The sequence below is a fragment of the Athene cunicularia genome, assembly GCF_003259725.1.
Source record: "Athene cunicularia isolate RWA chromosome 2 unlocalized genomic scaffold, athCun1 chr2_part2, whole genome shotgun sequence".
Taxonomy (NCBI): Eukaryota; Metazoa; Chordata; class Aves; order Strigiformes; family Strigidae; genus Athene; species Athene cunicularia.
In genome coordinates this window covers 10,738,191-10,757,415 of record NW_020799096.1, presented here as the reverse complement: position 1 = coordinate 10,757,415, position 19,225 = coordinate 10,738,191, and the positions used below count along the sequence as shown (strand labels likewise).

The 19,225-nt window shown below is 42.6% G+C and overlaps 2 protein-coding genes across 4 annotated transcripts in view; one reads left to right on the top strand and one right to left on the bottom strand.

The window, feature by feature from the left end:
- Nucleotides 1–10,625, bottom strand: part of BLVRA (biliverdin reductase A) — a 49,843-nt gene extending 39,218 nt beyond the window's left edge. Inside the window, exons 1-3 of the mRNA XM_026843841.1 lie at nucleotides 10,511–10,625; nucleotides 8,879–8,935; nucleotides 6,578–6,613 (exon numbers count right to left, since the gene is read on the bottom strand). Of these exons, the coding sequence (XP_026699642.1) occupies nucleotides 6,578–6,589 (12 nt within the window). The 5' untranslated portion in view covers nucleotides 6,590–6,613; nucleotides 8,879–8,935; nucleotides 10,511–10,625. The remainder of the gene's footprint in view (nucleotides 1–6,577; nucleotides 6,614–8,878; nucleotides 8,936–10,510) is intronic.
- Nucleotides 10,626–12,620: 1,995 nt separating this feature from the next.
- LOC113477525 (cytochrome c oxidase assembly factor 1 homolog) overlaps nucleotides 12,621–19,225 on the top strand; it is a 40,107-nt gene continuing 33,502 nt past the window's right edge. For all 3 annotated transcript variants that reach the window (XM_026843849.1, XM_026843847.1, XM_026843848.1), the window contains exon 1: nucleotides 12,621–12,727. The gene's annotated coding sequence lies outside the window, so the exon portion shown is untranslated. The remainder of the gene's footprint in view (nucleotides 12,728–19,225) is intronic.

Below are 19,225 nucleotides of genomic sequence, written 5' to 3'. Positions count from 1 at the left end.
AAGAGACAGGGCTTGGGGCAGCCGGGGCCCCGCGGGGGGCGGGTTTGCACCGCGGGAGAGCTGAGGGAAGGGCAGACACTAAGGTCTGGAGCAGGGGCTTAGAAAGAGGGGGCTCGCCCAGACACAGGCTGTCTCCTTTCTTCCTCCGTGTGCTGGTGCAGAGAAGAGAAAGGGAAATCATAAAATTACTTTGCTATTCGATGACCCTCACAACACAATCGGACCCGAATTTTGCTATGAGCTCAATGCTCGTAAGCTTATTTGTGCAGAGCTTGATGAAAGGCCTGTATCTTTGCCAAATGCATATATATTTTGCAGTAGCTTTAAATATCAGTGGCACTACTTTCAAATGGCCTTTTTTGCGAATCTTTCCTGTTAGATGTCAGCCCCAAATGAACAAGGAGTACATGATGGTATTTTATCCGTCTGATGTTTTCATTTTTAGTTTCTCCATGTTAATATCCCACTTTGCCAGTTCTAACCATGTCTATCAGAAGGGTGAGGATTTCACATAATATTTTAACAAGCGACGGGACAGGAGGAGATGACCTTGGGTTGCACTAGGGAAGGTTTGGACTGCATGTTGGGAAGCATTTCTTTGCAGAAGGGGTTGTTGGGCGTTGGAATGGGCTGCCCAGGGCAGGGGTGGAGTCCCCATCCCTGGAGGGGTTGAAGAGTCGGGTTGACCCAGCGCTGAGGGATCTGGTGGAGATGAGAACTGTCAGTGTTGAGGTTAATGGTTGGACTGGATGATCTTCAAGGTCTTTTCCAACCTGGATGATTCTGTGAAAGGCGGCAGGATGAACACAGAGGCACTAAGGCACTCCTGCTAAGTGAGGAGCCTTAGGCCTCACAAGAGGACAAACGAGTGCAGTAATTATGCACGCAGCATCTCACAGTGCGATTACCAGGACCATCTTAACAGTAATTGCACTTCAGATACACATCACCTGCTTTTAGAAGTGGGATGCAAGGTGAATTTATCTAGCAAGCTACAAACAAAGCCTGATAGAAAATATTCAAGCTGCTGTAAAGACCTGCTCCGATAATGCTGCTTTCAACCACTTAAATATCATTTTCAGACATGGTGCTGCCCAAGGGAGCGCTGCCAGCTCCCATGGGGGTGGGTGTGGGGTGGAGGAGGCACTGGGTGCCATTGATTCTGCCCCACAGCCAACAAGCACAGAAGGCTGTGACAGATAACATCCCTTGGGCTGAGGTACAGTTTAAAACAGGCACATGCCCAAAGTACTCTGTGCTGTGGAAAACCCTGTGTCAGAAGCACAGCTAGTGGAAATTTTAAGGAGTAGGACAAGCGTAAAGCAAGTCAGTTGCAGTAACTCATCCACATAGTAAGAAAACCACAGTCAGATTTGCTTCATCATTCAGGTACAACTTGAGAAGTGATCAGGTTGTCTTGAGCATGTTTAATATTTTGACACTGCGAAGAAATCAAATTGCTATGTTTCTTTCTCTAAAAATTGAAACTCTCCAATTTAAGACTACTCTCATCACTAAACCAGACAAGGTTTCCCCTGTCCCTTCTTATTGGTGAAGCTAATTCCTCCTGCCCCCCAGCCTAGTTGGTTTTGAATCAAATCAGTTACTTTCTGCAGGTTCACATGAACTCTTACAGTGAAAGAAGGGAGCATGTAGCACGAGGTATAAGTGGTCTGGATTGCTTCTTTTAGAGCCATTTTTTGATAAACTGAAGTGCTGAGACGGAGAAATGAACCATCCTCCTTAGTCCGGCTTCACAGACTGGAGTAATAGCAGGCTGTGACAGCAAGATGGCTCTGTTCCACTGCCCAAGTTTAGGGATCTAGAGCTAGCCTTTTGAAAGTCGGTTTTCCAGTGCATCCCAGCTTTCTGGACTGGCATATGCTGCAGCTGCACGGTCTAGCAGAAGGGACGGAAAAGGGGCATGAGCACCCCTTCCAGCAGCAACTCATAGCTGCACTGAAATGCAGTGTTAAACTGCACTTTTTGTTTTGAGTCTAATCTTTGACTCAAATTTAAGCAGTAAACTGATGTTTCATATTATGTGGTGGCCCATGTTAAGGGTTCTCAAACTTGACTGGGAGTGTAGTAGAGAAAGATGCGTGCGTGTTGAGAGATAACGCAACAGCTTAGTGCCTAGAGATCCTTTTGTCTTAGTAAGGCTTTGAAAGAATTGCTGCCCTCACTATCTCCACATAATAATTTAAGGTGCTGAAATATCCAAAAGTCAGCCAAATTCCATTAAACACAAAGCGCAGAGAAAAGTTATCTTAACCGAGCAATTTTAAAGTTGTTACATTTATTCCCCTGAGGAAGAATGGATTGTCATCAAGAGGGGGGTGAAGAGGTTAGTCAAACTTTATGTGTCATTTTTTTGTTAGATGAGCTTTAATTTAGACTACTGTAAATTGAATGAAAAAACATGGAGAATTGAGATAAGGAGCTTTTGGGATTAAAAGAAAAAATAAACCCCAAACTCTTCATTATGATCTTACAGCTTTTTCTAAGTCGTACTTTGCTGTTGCAGTTTGGAAATTAATGAAGTGTGCATGGATTACTGCTGCTGCATGTATTTTACTTCAAAGCTCTTTATTCCCCAGAAGTCACAGGCTTTGCATGTCTGTTAATATAGTACTTTCCAGGCCACTTTTCTAATACAAACTTCTGGGTTTTGACTCAATGCCAGAGGAGCAAAAGGAGCAAAATAACATCCTTACCTTTGCAGCTGTCACCACAACATAAAATTGAGCAGGAGGAAGAGCTGATGCTGGAGGTTGTTTTCACTACACTTAAGGCACCTTAAGTGTTGGAGCACACAGGAAGAGGCCAACACATGCCCTCCCTAACAACATGGCTGTTGGGGCACTTGACCTTCCTTTTATACCTGTCACAGTTCAGCCAGCACTGTTGAATGCAGTTTATCTGTTGAACAACAGAGCTCCATGCAAGCATTGATACTGCACAGTAATTTCTCATACTTGCCTGTACTGCCTTACCTAGTCTGCAGCACAGTGCTTAGAGGAGTTCTCAGGCTGATTTGGTGCCAGCCCAACTTGTGGTTGTTCTGAGAATTAGGATGGAGCTTTAGATACAGATCTGACGGCCGCATCAGCTCTAGCCTACTTTGGTGCAGGCGGCTCACCACTTGTCCAGGTCCCAACTGTGCAGGTGCCACAGAAACAGGAGTCAACAACTGATGTGCATAAGCACTTGATCTTGAAATGTTTGTATATTCAAGCAAAGGGGAGGGGAGAGGGAAAAAAGGAACTGAGCTGGATTTTTCTATTTGTCTATAATGCTGATAGTGACTCAGTCTACAGTTTTGAGCAATGATTTTGCATAACTGAGAAAGTTGCAGAAAAAGGCTGTATTGTTTCTCAATTTCTGGAAGTAAGCAGCAGTTACATGACTATAAAGCTAGCGTGAGACCTAACCTCTTGAATATGCAGTCTTACTTTTTTTCTACTCAGCATATCATAAGGAATAGAAACTATTTGAGAGTGTACTTCTGAAAAGTTACCTGATACACAAGAAAATTTGAAATTTTACTAACACGGTTCCAGCTGTTGGTTCAGGATTGCTTCTTAGTCTTTTATCTGTTGCGAGCACCTTGAAAAGCATCACCAGCTACTTATACTTGCTTTTAAGTGTGTTTCAGAGATGCTTTCTGGTATTAGAGTGACCTCAGTTAAGTGATAGAATACTTTCATCTGGTGGGGTGGTGGTGATGTTTTTTTGTTTAACAACTGGACAGCAGTAATAACAGTTGCATTTAAACACCCCCCACCCCCTTCCCCAAGGCAGAGTAATTTGCCCTGATGTTTGGTATTTACATATTTTCATTAAGTGACTGCACAGCATACCACCAGCTAAAATACATAGTCCCTGTTTCCCGAGCTGTCTCAGAGTATATCCTGAGTATACAGCAGCTAATTTGGAGGGTTTTGCCCTGCCTTTCTTGCCCCTCCCTACACCAAATAAAAAGCCATTCCTGCTATTAATTTGATCACTACACTAAACATAGTAAGCACAGTTATCTATTACCTAAAAATGGATTCTGCCACCATGTTATTAGGCCTCTCAGAGATCAAACTGGAGGCACGTGAACTGGGAATGTTTTCCTTTTTCATATCTGTAGCTGTATCTGCTTTGAAGAATGGCTTTGCAAGCTTCTCCCATTAACTAACAAAGAGATAGAAATCTTCCACATCCCTGTGTGCCTTCTCCAGATGCGGATTAACTTCATTAATGGCAGCATTAATCTCCCAGTCTGTCTGGCAGGTGTTGATCTATGCTCCAGCACTAGTGTAAATTCTCGCTTTGATGATGTTAAATGAGTTAGAGCCAAGAGTGTGCTTTTGAAGCAGATTGTCTCCATGTACTGCACTTTCGAAGTTTTCAGAGGGACCACCAGAGGCTGCACCATGGGAGAATGCCTAACACCATCCACAACACGTAGGTGGGAAAGTCCATGAGAACAGGCAAGAGCTGGTCTAAACAAACCACACACAAAACCCCCACATAGTGGGAACACAGCCCTCAACATCAGGTATTTTGATTTACAGGCCTGTAGTTATTTCTGATGTAGATACAGCCAGCAGTAATTTCAAGAGAGATCAGTCTAGCATTAAAATACTTAGAAACTGAAGTACTGAACTCCACTGGAAGGAAGATCCATAAGGAATGGGAATATCCATAGGGAAGTTTGATCCAACAGAAACCTAACACAGTTCGAAAGACCTCAGACCGGTTATTTCCAGTCTTTCAGCACTCTACAGGAGTCTCTACAACTGGTTGTACGATGTTGATGAACACTACAAACTGAAGGTGTAAGCACTAGGTAGTACTCCAATATCTGGACTACTTGAAAATACATGCCCATCTAAACAACATTCATTTTAATGTAACATGCAAAGTCATTCACCTGAGGCTGGGAAATGTATGTAGGGTACTTAGGAGGTAGGAGAAAAGAAGAAGATATTCAGAATGCAACATTTATAGATACAGGGCGACTAGACTGCCTAACAAGAGTTCACTTTGGCAGGTTGTGGATAGAAGGAATATAAGTCTTTCCAGAGACAGAAATTAACAGTAAAGCAGGGATTTGTGTCCTGTTCATGGCATAAGAATGTAGTGTTAACTATGAATGTAGTGTTAACATCCAAACAAGGCACAGAAACATGTTAGAGGATTAGAGAACTGCAAGAACCTACTCTGAGAAGCATGCTAGGTAAGAGTGATTAGGCTTGATTAGATGTGTTTAGAGGCAATTCAGATGCTTTCCATATAGGTGTGGTTTTTCAGAGATTGCTGCTGGGCTGCTTTTCAGCCTACTGGGATAAAAGGGTAAGCCAGTAGGAGAAAGCCAGAGCTAGCCAGGTAAAAAGTCAAGGATAATGTAGATGGACACACAGTGAGGAGAAAAGCCATGAAATACCTAATTTACCAGTGTTCTGTTTTTTCTGAAGTCTTAAAATGGGGAAGAGTATTAAAAAGTCCTTCAGGTCTTGGCAGCTCAATGCAGACAGCACTAAGCAAAGGTCTTTGACTTACATACAACCTTGCATACTCTGATCTCCTGTATCATTTTCTTCTGGCTCCTCCACAAAATTACACCTCTCCAGAACATGTAGCAAGCATCTTTTCAGAGTCCTTCCCTGAAAGCAGCCTTGTGAAGCAGTAGACAGTCATTTTTCCTCTATGCTGCCTGCCCAACATTATCTCCAACCATAATACAGGCGGACTCTAAAGAAACATTTGCTATGTCTGATGGGACTCGTTGTCCACTAAATATGCTATTAATGAGTATTCAGAGGAAGGAGACACAGCATATCTGTCTAAACAAGTGACACAGCACTGTTTTCACATGGCTACAAGGATCAGGCATTTGACTTCTAGGCAATAAAAGCTTTAGGCTTGAATTTTTGTCTTGGCCCCTTAGCATCATCTCTCCTTGGGATCCAGAGAGCTGCAACGTCATGTAGGTCATACACCAACCCATTTTGACTACTGAGTTTAGATGGAAGAATGATGTTGCTTATTCCACTAGGACTGGAAAGCAACTGTCAGTACTTAGAGCTACAGCAAGAGCTGCTGCAAGAGGTTTAGGAAAATCCTTTGTTAAATAGAAAGCAGAGAACTGCATGTGTGTTATTAGAGCTGCAGCTATCTAAGCTTAATCCTGGCATCCAGGAACATTTCCTTGGGTTTTACTGGATATATACATTTGTGGACACAGCTGTACAAGCACTGAGAGAGAAAACTAAAAGCCTACATGCTTCAGAACCTGCAGTACAGTTAAAAAGATACAGCATACTAGCGCAAGCGAAGAGGGAAAGCTGCAACATTGAACTTTATAATTACATTTGGTCTAGGCAATTGCATAGACACAAAGCTGCTTAGAAGTGCTGGTTTGCTGTAGTACATTTCTACATGTAGCCTAGTTGGAAAGCCTACCTTAAGAGATGGTTTACAATAAACAGTACCTCTAAGATTCCTTGTGCTGGACAGGAGTACCTTAAGAGATACTCAGTGGAAGCCATCACACATAACTTGGAAAAGGCAAGTGATAGCTTACCAAGAGCCCCATATACACCAAATAGCAGGCTTCAATCTGTTACTGAAAAAAAAAAAAAAAAAAAAAAAAAAAATATCAAAACTTGTATCATAGCACATTTTCACCTCTTTTCCTACCTAAAGTAGCTGTAGACTCCTGGTGTAAAATGATTCCTATTAATACTAGAAGCTCCCAGGTACCTTCTACCTTCTCTCAAATTTTGATACCTATCACCCGCTACTCTTTATAGTCTTTCTCCTTCAAGCCTACTGAGTGCAAAGCTTCCAGTTGAAAAAATGTGCTCTTTACCAATGCCTTACCCAGAAGTGGTGAGGAGCATTTTTCTCCTAGTCTTTATCCTGCTAGGTATGGAGGACTAATTCTGAAAAAAGAAGTCTGAATTTCTGTTACTTCTTTTTTTTTTTTTTTTTTTTTTTTTCCAGTCAGAAATTAGTTACAAATTCCACAGTCTTCTGAGTAGATGAACTGAAGTCCAGGGATGTATATAAGTTACAACCACTTTAAACACGGGGTGTTTTCTTCCCATCTTTATCAAGATCTACAGTGATCTCCACACTGCTTCCATTGAACTGGAGTTTTGCCACCAACTTAAATAGGTAGCTCAGGTCCAAATTCATTATCAGAATGGAAAGATTTACTCCAGATGTGGGATGTAGTAGAAAGATTATTAGAAGCCAAGCAGTTGCTTTTACATGGTGAGCATGCCCTAGCTTGAGGAGGTTATTTCCTGAACCTAAACTGTAAACAAGCAGCCATGCAAAGTCACAAAGCTGCATAGGGGATGCTGGAAGCATCTCTTGGAAATTATGACAAAAACTATCAATCTTCACCTCACTGAAGTTGGTGAAACATTTTCTGTGTACTTGACGGGAGCCAGGATTTTGCTGTAGGTGCCTACTCTCTGACTTTGCAGGAGTTAATGCACACTGCACAGTAAAATCCTCTGAAAACTTTTAGCTCCTCTCCTCCCCTGTTCTCCCTTTTCCTGTGGGATAACTGAGTTTTAAAATGCTTTCCTAACCCTTCTTCACCTCTGTTCTCCTTTTAAAATGAGAAACCAAATAGATATCCTTTCAGTGTTCTGCTTGAGCAACACCATTGGCATCACTTTTACACTGTATTAGTCATAATGCACACTAGTATGATGTCTTCCATCAGAATTTCAAAGCACTTCACAAATATTAATTAAGTATTGCGTCTCTGTGAGGTATGTAAGTAAGTAATTTTATAAGATGGTGCCATATAAAGGAGAGAAAAGGGTGGATTCTCCCATTAGTACATAGCCTCTTACTCATTTACAGTTATTTTCTTCATGGGTGTCTAGGCCTGAAATAAGTTCTTTATGCAGCTTTTGTAATGGCCACAGTAACAGGAACATTTATGAAGCTGAACTGCAAGACAACTCTCATAATTCCATTATGTGAAAGCACATCCTATCAAATTCATTGTAAAATGAAGTTATGGTAAATCAAGTCAGTAGAGAAGACAGGTGAAGAAATTGAGACTTGACTCCAGCCCTGCCTTCAGTTCATTAGAACAGGTGTTCCTAAACTTCTCTTGTCCTGTGTTTTTGCTTTTCTACAGGTAGCAAAGGATTTCTGGATTTTGCAGGCTTCCTTCTCCTAGACACATTTACTCTTTCCACCTGGAAATCACATTTAGGCAGATTTTGAGGACTTCTTAAATTTATCTGGGCTTTCTGGCTGTCTGGTAGTTGTAGGGAGCAGACACTTCTGAACTAGTTGCTGCATGTCTAGAAACCCTGGACATTAGCACTGCATGTTGCAGAACACAAAGCAGTCTAGCAGAAGCAGCTCTGTGTGTGCTCTGGGCTGGCAAGCCATGCATAGGGAGTGCAAAACTCCTCAGAACCATAAGGCTTGACGTAGACATAGTGCACAGCTACTAAGACTGTGCAGTCAGCTCCATGCCTTCATGGGGGAGCTATGCAGTTATTTGCATATAGATTATACATCCCCTGGCTCCTCACTGTGCTGCAGCTGCTGCATATGCACATATTTTTTCTGTCCGTTAAATCCTCTACAGACATACAGGATTCCTGCTCCTCTAGTTTGCATCCTTATATCCACACACCTCCAAAACAACAATGATCAGGACCTGTACTTGTTCTACTTCTCCTTTTGAGTTGCCCTTCCTTTCTAATGACGAGTCCTTGCACTAAAACAGCGTTTCCATGAGACACCCAGAGACGCTGTCACAGTTTGCTACCACCAGAAGAGAGAGGTGGTGGTCCCCAGTCCCCTCCCAGCTCTCCTTGCTCTTGGTCATCCTGCTGATTACCTTGCACTCATTCAGGCATGCATTGGATCCCTACTTTATCCACTTTGACCTATTAGTCTGGAAGAAAAATAGCAGAAAGGTGGATAGCTTTCTCTGGAATAGCAAGGTAAATTGGCTGACTAAATGACAGATAGAAGGTAAAGGATCAGAGGAGTGCCCGAGCTGTTGGAAATGCAGCCGGGAGGCTGGGTAAGAGATTGAGAGACTTGACCTCGCACTTTTGCAACTGTGACTTGTTAGATCAGCTTAGCTGCCTGTGAAGTGGTAGTTCGATTTTTTTCTTTTATAGAACAGAGGCCCTACTTTGCCTCTTTTTCTCTCCCCCTTGTCATTTATAGCTGGGGAAATTTGGGTGGATTCACAGTTTTTGTCACACTACCACATAAGAATCATATTTTTGGAAGGGTTATCAAGGATTTTCTACATCACAGTCTTAGGCAATTGCATGTAAGCTTTCTTTAATAAGCTTCTGTAGCTTCAAACCAGTTGCGTTACTTGTTTTTCCCCAGCTATTCCTATGTTGGAGGCTAAAAGCATTGCTATCATCATGTTCAGAAACCTCTATGCTTTTTAAACATGCTTATTCTAAGTTATCCTCAAAAAAAGATTTGAATCCCTTGTCTTGCTCCCTTGAACTAGTTTCAAAATTGTACTTAAAGCTAAATACAGCTCCCATATTGTGTGGAAACTGCTTTGCAATTAAACAGAAATTTGAGAAGCTTCTGACGGTGGCCTCCAAGAGTGTCAAATACATGATATCTTACCAACCCTCTTGAAAATTAATATTTTTTTAATTTTTTTTTTTTTTCCCCTACTGCACAATATCCAGCTAGATTTGATCTGGAAGAGCAGCAAATCAAACTGCGATGTTCTTCCTATTCCTTCAGTATTGTTTGAGAAATGATGGAAGACTTCAGCAGATTAATAAAGCAATTTAGACATCCATCTGCCAGAGTGATGGAGCACAGATCAAAAGAACATTCTCATCTGCTTGACACACACACACCCAGTGTTCGTTCACTGATAGCATACTTTTAGCGTAGGTTATAACTGTACACATCCTACAACAAAGCAGTGCCATGAAGTCCCCTGTCCGTAGGGAACAGAGCAGAAAAAAAAAGTGTGGTTGATTAAAGCATTCTCAGCAGCTGAGAACATCACTAACTGTGACGCGGCTTGCTGTGAACTTTGAAAGGGTGGGGAGAATAACTGTGCACCACCGTCTTCGTTTGATTGTATTGTTCAGAATGAGTCCCCCACTGATAAAATAATTCCTGATAAAAGGCCTTCTAGCTTTCAGAAGTCATGCACTCAAAGCATACACACTGGGTGTGTGTTGAAGTATCAGTGCTCTGTAAAATATGCACAAATAAGTGATTTTTGGGGCTGCCCATCTGTTTCGGTGACAGAAAGTGAACATCTAAGTATAAGTGTTTTAAACCAAATATGACCCATTTTAGGTTCTGAAGAAAAAAGAGTCTCCATCCTTCCCTGACAGAGGAGAGAGACAAACCCCGGTGTGTCTTGATACTCATTCCATAGGGTCTCTAGTCTAAAAGACCTAAACTTCAACTGGAAAGCAGAAAGCATTTGCTTATTGGTTTGCCATTTTTAGAAAATAAATTTCCTCACCTCCAGTTTAGGAAAATCTCAGTTGTAATGAGGCTAACTGGGCAGATTCCAGATCAAATTCGTTCCTGGCACCGTGGCGTTGACTTAGTGGCAGAGCACCAGAAACGAATCTGGCCCTTTCTCTCTGTGAAAGCGAAAGTGTGTTAGCCAGTTGTTTCAGAAGCATGAGGAGTAATATGCCTTTGGATTGTACACAGCTAATCCTCTTTATACTTTGCTGACTGTAACCTGCTTAGTCTTAGATGAAATGTATTCGCCGTCTTTTCATGAGCCTGATCCAAAGCCTGTTGAAGTCAGTGGAAAGAGTCCAGACTTTTTTCAGTAGCTTTGGAGCCGACTCTATATGAACAGCTGGTCTAGCACTGAGCCTTCTAGTTGAAAGACAAGGAAAATAAGCAGCACCAAACCGCATTGGACTCAGCGCTGTATTAAAGATATAAATGAAAGTAATGTGAAACTTGTAAAACCAGACTGGACAAAACACTCTGAAACATGCTGCAGGGAGCAGTCTAGTGCTAGCAGGGGAATAAGTTACCTATTTAATGATTTCTTTTCCATAGCTCTTACTTTTCCACATATTCTGTAATGTAACAGTACTTGTTTTTCCTTAGGCAAATAGCTGCCAGACAGCAGCACTGGAATGAGAACATATGTAGTGTTTGCTTTTATCTTACATTACAAAAGAAGTATGAATACCTTGTGTTATTCCAAGTATAAAATTACAGGTGTCAAATCATTTGGTGCTTTAAGTGCTGTGCCAGAAAAGTAATCCAGTAAAAATAGCTATGTCCTGTCAAAGCTGAGCAGTTAGTATTGTTATTACAGTTCCTTACTTGCATGGCCCCAGCAGTGTCAGATGGCACAAAACAAGTGTAAGAGAAACTTGCCTGGAATTGCCCACAGCATAGAAAGACAGGAGGATGGTAACCAGATTAACCTAAGGGCCCGAAGTGAGAATCTGCCTGGTCTGCTTTACAGTCGGCTTGAACTTTTAAAACACTGTTAAACAAAAGCAGTTTAACATCTTAGGGGGTGAGTCTGATCCAGAGATGCCAAAGAATTAAAGCAAAGTGTGATTTGTGCTTGGTTCTGGATAAGTATGTGGTCCACCCTCTGTCCTGAGGAGTGTACCATTTAAAAAAGTAGAAGAATATTTATCTGGAAAAGAATTTTTTCACCTCTGTGTTACAGGTGAGAGTGCAAAACAGGAATTACGATGGCTTGCCTGGGTTAGGAGGTCAGTGGGTACGTTGCCTGTGGCAGAGAACCCCTAGCTGCTGTCAAGTGTTTTACAAGCAAGGCCGTCCTTACTGAGCTGAATAAGCTTGCTGTGGGCATGAACTAAGGCAGGACGTATGAGAACAGCATATAGCAGAGGACGACATGGGTTTTTGGTACGTGAATTTCTCCTCAATAGAGCACAAAGAGACACACACGCTTTGTGTGGCCCCTCAAAATTAAGTTAATACTTTCATTGTCCATTTCACAAAAGCTGGGTCTGAAGAAAATCTATTTAGCAGATTATTTCCCTAAAGGGGGCAAAAGACTCACTGCTTTTAATACTTTTTCCAGGCCTCCAGAGCTGCCGCGAAACCTGAACAGAGATGGCCTGGTTTGCTAAATTGGGGACATGCTGCTTCTGTCAGTATAGATGTTAAGAAGCTTATTAAAGGACATAGCAGCTGACAAGTGAATCTTTCTTTAATCCCTGTCAAATCCCTTAAATTTATGACCAGTATAAAGCAGTTCACATAAGAAGGAAACTTTTGCTCATCAATTCATGTGTGTTTCCAGATGAGATGTGTTTACTTGCATGGTGATAATCAGAACACATTTTACTTGTCATTTTCAGAATGAATTTTGGCTGCCTTAAAAAACACTCCCAAAAAAACAGCTTTCTTCCCCTACTTCTTGAAAACCATGGGAGTCATAGTCATTGTCCACACTGGTATTTTAAGTAAGTGGCATGTAGGGCGTGGTGGACTACATAGTATGCCTCTGAACAGCAGGCCAAATCCTGATGCTGAGAGGCTGCAGTTGCATTAAAAGGTCAGACATAACAAGAGCACGTAGTGCACCAAAGCCTGCCTGTCCTGATGGAGATATGAGTAAGGGGTTAACAGTCACATGTGTCAATTTACAGAAAAACTTTTAATTTGGTTGCTCTTTTTCTCTTTGCATGCTCACGCTGAGTGTAAATATTTCATGCTGCAATGAGTAAGTCTATTTTAGTTTCCTTTTTCATATGAGTTTCGTTTCTATTAATTTGTGAAAAGACTGTACCAAAAACCAGAACCAGCTACGCAGGATAAATTGGGGTTTTTTCGATTTCTGAAACAAAGAACACTGCAGTAGGTCTGTCAGTCAGTAGATCAAAGGATACATCTAGTGTACCTCGGTATGCTGTAACGTGAGCTATTTGTTCAATAGTTAGCTCTAGTTAACTAACATGACTATTCATTCTAAAATAAGCGCTCTGGCAGTGTTTGCTCTCAGGCAAATACTTGTTCTGCTACAGTTCTTTCTCAGCTCAGCTGCCTCTGATCCCCTTTGCGAGTGCCGAAGTTGTTAGCCTTTGTAGTCATGAGAGTTAATTACCAGTCATTTTGTTCACTTTTCTGCCAGGCCAAAAGCTTTTATGTCCTTTACATGGTTCGGGAGTAGAAAGACTAGCCTGCGTTAAGGGACTGTTTCTTATGCAATATATGATTAATAGCTGCCAAGAAGTGGTCTGCCACATGCGTACTGGCAGGTTGGTGGCTGTGCAGCTGCACTGATAATTACATTGCTGGGCTGGTTGAGCACGGTGCATTTGACGGTGGAGATAGGCTCCAGGGCCCAGCAGGATATCGAGGGTAGGTAAACTGGGCCTCCTGGGAAGTGGTGGCTAGATGTGGCATCTGGGGACAGAAGAGATGGATCTGCTGGGGCTGGAGGCTGGACATGCGGAGAGTACAGCTACTAGCCGTGGTACAGAGCAGTGAGTAAGGAGCAGAGGAAGAAGTTAATAACAGGCTAAAGCAATGCGTGTAGCAACCAGCTGTGCGCAGCATGGCCCTTTGGTGTTGGGCTAGACTCTCTTAGCTTTGGGAGTGGTTGTGGTAGTAGGAGAGGAGCACATATTATTGTTTAGCTTTCATATCAGTCCAAGAAAACTAGGTTTATCTTCCAGCCCAAAAGCTTTGTCCCCACCAAAGCGGATATTCAAACACAGGGCTCTTTAGAGGTTGTGGCCTGCAGTAGTAGGAAGCTCAGCAGAGACCAAGTACTTCTAGCATCTCTAATCTCTGGAGGTTTTTACTTGAATTATGTTTTTCCTTTTCAGCTAAATAAACCGTAGCAAAAACCCTTTCACTGTGTGCTTAAAATATTCTCAAGTGCTCTTGTTTCCAAGGGTGACTTTACTGGGAGCAGCGATGCAGTCTCAGAGTTCTTACGTGTCCCAGTTACAGATTTACTTCCCATGCTGCTGACAGCTTGATTTGTGAAAGAAAAAAGGACAAAACAGCAAAACAAAACTCAACCCACAGTCCGTGCAAGAGAGAAAAACACAGACTTGCTGTGCTACAGAGGAAGTGTCAAACACAAACATTTCAAAGGAGGAAGGCTTCTAGTCTTCACGTACATGATAAAAATCCTTTTACAAGAATAAGTCACATAACTGTAACTATTTTTAAGCTTTAAAAGTTTCCTGTTTAATACCTGTGGGATAAGTCTGTGCTGCTAACTGGAGGCCAATTTTAACCTTGGACCATTGAGATCTATTGACCTGTGGTTTGGTACAGAGTTGGCCATTGTTTTTTTTCCTGCTTTGAAATAAGGGATATCTGGGAAACCTCTAACACCACCACCCTCCCCCCCCCCCAAAAAAAAAAAAAAAAAAAAAATTACATGACTGACTCCGCATTAGACCTGGTTTACTTAGCTGCCTACTTTTACAAAGTAGCCAGATACTGAAAATGTTGCTTAATCAAGCAGATGTCAGACTTAGAAATTCACCATGTTGCTTTTATACTGAATTTGGTAGATACTAAGAGGACATTAAGAGCATGTGTAATTTCAGAGCTGTTTCATTCTGGTTTGAGACTAAGCAGCAGTCGTGGAAAGAGAAGGCTGAACTGGGATGTTCTGCTGTTGAACAAACAATTTTATTTCTAAAGCAAAGTCTCATGGCAATGCACTGCAGGGCTCATGATTCATAAAGCCGGTCAAGTGCTGAAGGGAGCTGTGTCTTGATTTGCAGTTTATAAAAATAGGAGTTTGCTAATAAGTGTGTTCTTCAGAATTATAGCCCAGCACATTCTTAAAAGTGGAGTTCATGGCTTTGTCTTGAACGGTAGCCTCCTGTGATTACCGCATACTGTGCTTTTATGATAGGTGAGACAGCTTCCTCCTGGCTGCTTAGTTATGTCACCATTAAATGGAGAGAAAGAATTGGGATGACCCAGTCTAAAAGGGGTAAAGCAAACAGCAGAGCACTGCTTTAAGCACATTCTCTAGTTAGTCTGAGTCGTCGGTCCTCAAATATGTTTATTCTCTGCTTCCTCCTCCATTTTTCCCTAAGCTGCACTACAAAGCAGTGCAGGGGGGTAGTGTGTGCTGTGAGAGCTGTCAGGGATGGGAACTGTGGGGAGGGACTGAGCCAAGGCACCAAGAAAGATGAGCAGAGCCCAGATTGCAAGAGCTGCCTGAATGAAGTGTTGCCTCTTTAAGGAGGGCTCTGAAAGGACATACCCAACCATGATTCGCCATGCATTAGTTCGGCAGCTCCCTCTGTGCGTGTTCCCCACCTATCTCCCAGCCCTGGAATTGCCCTTGTTGCTTCCTCCCGATGCAGGCTTTGGTCCTGGGGGGGTCCCAGGCTGGGTGTTCCTCACCCTGTCATCTCCCCATCCTCAGTGATGAGATTTTCTGTTTAAAATCCAGAATCTTGAGAGGAAAAAAAGTATTCCCAGGTTATGAAATGAAATGCGTTAAACATACACCACACGTATTTCTGGCAAGAGAATCTGAGACCTGCAGGGACAAATCAGAGCGAAGTGTGGTGGACAGTGAGCATCCACAATAACCAGACTGATGGTGGCCACCTAAATGGTTATATTTTAAAACTAAGTAGTACAGGTGAGCAGATGTATTTTGGTTAGGATTAAGAGAGACACAAAGTAATTGATTTTCCAGAAATACTAACCTAGTAAGCATTGCTTACTTGTTCACATTGCACAGTTTTTCCCAAAGTCAGCCAAATGTACAGTTTTGAGGATGTACTTCTATTATGTGCTGAGCTCAGGAGTCTGTCTTCACCAGTTTAATTCCTGTATCAGAACACGTCAGAAATGTTGTCTTCTCTTAGGATGTCTGTATATGCATGTGCGTTTGTATATGTATCCAAGTGTGTGTATCCCATTATTAACAGCATTAACTGTAGGCATCAGGGATGAAATGGACTGTAAAATTTCCATGCCATCTGCCCAAAGAGCAGACTGGCTTCAAAAAGAATACTCAGTTGTTTATGAAAGCTAGACTGGATGATGAGGGTGATGAAGTCTCTGTGTGAGGGAAAAAACTCATTTCTCAGCTGGCAAACTTTTCTGAAAATCAGAAATTTTTGGTACCTGCTATACTGTTTTTCAAATGCAGGATTGCAGTTTTCTGCTTCATTAGAACAACACATAGATAGAGCAAAAAAAAGTTAACGGTGGGACCAAATGTTTTGCTATGTTGTTCTAATTCAGGAGAGGGTTTCCCACCTGTCCGTGGAAGAGAGCTGCTTGTCAGTGTGGGCTGAGGCTGCACTGAGCCCAGTTTTGGTGGTAGCAGCTGTGTCGCTGCCTTGGCCCCTCCACGAGAACCACGGGATGACAGCAGCACCAGAGGCAGCATTAGGCTGGCAAATTTATAGATGAAAGAATACAAATTTGATTACGGTATTGGTTATGCCGTTAGTCAAGTTCAGCCAATCGCATTTATGTTGAGCAACACCCAGAGCCTGCTGGAGCCAGTGGGAGTTTTGCCATCGGCTTCCCTGGGGGATCGGATTTTACTCATTGTTTAAATTAGCCATATCTTCGCGGGAGCATATGGGAGCAAATGCAAAGGTTTTGAACTGCAGGAGTCAGTAAGCCTCTTTATGCATTTACTTTTGTTACACAGGTAAAAGCTGAGACAGCAAAACCCATCTGCTAGATCCTCAACACATTTCTGTGAAAGCCATGTTAGACTCAGAGCATTCTTTTCTATTTTATTTATGGCCCTGGCTGTCTGAATGAGTGCATCTGGAGCTCAGATGCCTCATGCCCTTATTGTAAGTTAGTTAACTTGAAAAACTGCACACGCTGTCAGATCTCTGCTGTGGAAATGCTGGGCTCTGTAGTTGAGGTGCTTTTGTGCATGCGGATGTTTTTTACGTGAAAAGGCTGTTAAACTTAATGCATAAACACTGTTCTCTTCTCGCTTTTTTCCCCCTCCCTCCTTTGTTAAAGACTGTGGACTAGCATTGAATATTCAGGGAAAGCTCCCCAGAGAGATTAGGGACATGGACAGATTTTAAACAGGGCCTTAATGCATGGACATGAAAGGACAAACGTTCTAGTGGGAATACTAATGCAAATGCTCTGCTTTTGGGTCAAAATGCATTAAACAGCTGCTTGCATGCTAAAGATCCTTTTAAAATCAATACAGACCGGAAATTATAAAATTTATAAATAGAGATCTTGCTATTTCCTCAGTGTAGTAGCCAGAGAGTAAAAGTACTTCACTGACCCTCTTTGTTATAAAGCATACAACACCGTCAAGTGCCAGTGCTAGAGAGAAGCGCATCTGTGAATCCCTTCCTGCAGGACTTAGAATCCCAGATAATGCTGAAACTTATTTCAGACAAGAGTTGTCCGTGTCCTTCCCAGAGAGATGTGGGAACTGAGACAACAGCATTAGGAATTAGATGCTTTGACTTGATGGTCTGTTTACACCATTGTGGAAGATAGCCTATTGCTATTTTTAATAAATCTGCATTAAAATAAATCCAGTGAAGCCATTACACAAACAAGCAGTATCAGGACATATATTTCAATCAGCTACGCAGCAGTTGAACTCAGGTGGAGTCCAACTGCAAAAACTGACAACCTGGATGGGTCAGCATCTGAAAGTGGGTTGTGTAATAGTAACGTGGCAATATCAATGCCACAGTGTGGCTGTAATCACCACGAGGTTGGTATTTATCATTAAGCTACATGCATATGAAAGGAAGTCTTGATAAATTTAAAATAAATGTAATGAAAAAATACTTCAAGTACCTTATGTTTATGAAATAGATTGCCCTACCATTGCTGTAAGTTTGCCTTACAGGTCCTTCTACATGACTCCATGCCACTGCTGTGCCCCAGTCTCTGAAGTAGAAACAAGTACCATTTGCAGTATAGAAGTGCTGCAGTGTCTGTATAATACTTATAAGTATCATTTAAGATAATTTAATTTCCCATTGTGGACCATATTTCATTACCTGTGCACTTCATATGACCCATTGCATCTGTTGCCACTGTCTCATGTTACAGTAATCCCTAAAAAAGCTGCTACTAAATTGAGGCTCTTTGTTTTAGATGCTGCATACTTGCAAGCTCCATTTTAGTTTGGGGCAGAAGAACAAGTCTTCAGCGAGGAGCCCTGCGGTGCTGTGCCCTGCAGCCTGCAGTGTTTTGCTGCTGCCTGCCTTCTGCGTTGTCCCCATAGGTTTGGGGTTTTTTGATTCTTTTTTGCTTTCTACCAATTCAGACATTTCTTTCCAACCTCACAGCTTTTCCTGGTCTGCTGCTCCTAATTGTGCTCTTTAAACCATTCCTTGGAGACATCTTCTCTGTACTAAAAGTTGTTCCCAAGCTTATTCTGCAAGCCAGGTTTGAGTCTGTGTTGGGTGTATGCATCCTGTTTGCTACTTGGAAGACAGCGGCTGGGTCCCACTCTGCAGTTACAAGAACTAGGTAGAACTGCAGCTGCTGTCCGCAGGAGATATAATTTTGGATTCTTTCAGGATGAAGTGGCCTCTCTAACCTTAGCCTTGCTCTCAGTAATGCCTGTGGTGTAACCACGCTCAACAGTTTGTGGTTTGGATGTTAAAGAGGACAATTCCCTTCAAGAACACAACTGCCGTTGACATAAATGGCAAGACTTCATGATCTCTGCATTCACACATGGCCGTTAAAGCTATTTGGACAGCATGACCCGTCAGACCCCTCTCTGCAGGCTGGTCCTAGCTGAAATTAATACTTTGTGAGCCCCTGAGATGGTGCCACTAGTGTTAACCAGGATGCCCTTGCATGCCCCTTCTCTTCCTCCCCTGCCTAAAATGCACAGGTGTTTCTTAAGACGAGTGCCACTGTCTCCTCTCTGCTTTTCCTGTGCTTGGAGAAGAGGAAATGACAAAAGGAGGGAGCATTTTCCCGAGCTTGGGGTATGTACTTCTCCAGAGAAGGCGGGATGCCCTGCGCAGCCGCCTTGGGTGCTGCTGCCGCCCTGCAGGGGCTGCTCCCCCCGGGCTACCTGCTACATGGTTATGGATTATAAAGGCGGGAGGGGGGACACAAAAAGCAGGGCTGAGGAGTGAAACGAAGACATTTTCTTTACAGCGTTGCTTCCATCGCAAGGGGAAGGTGAATAACGCTTGCGCATGTCTCCAGAAGGTGGCACCGGCAGCCCGAGCCTGCCGGCAGCTCGCCCGGCCCGGCC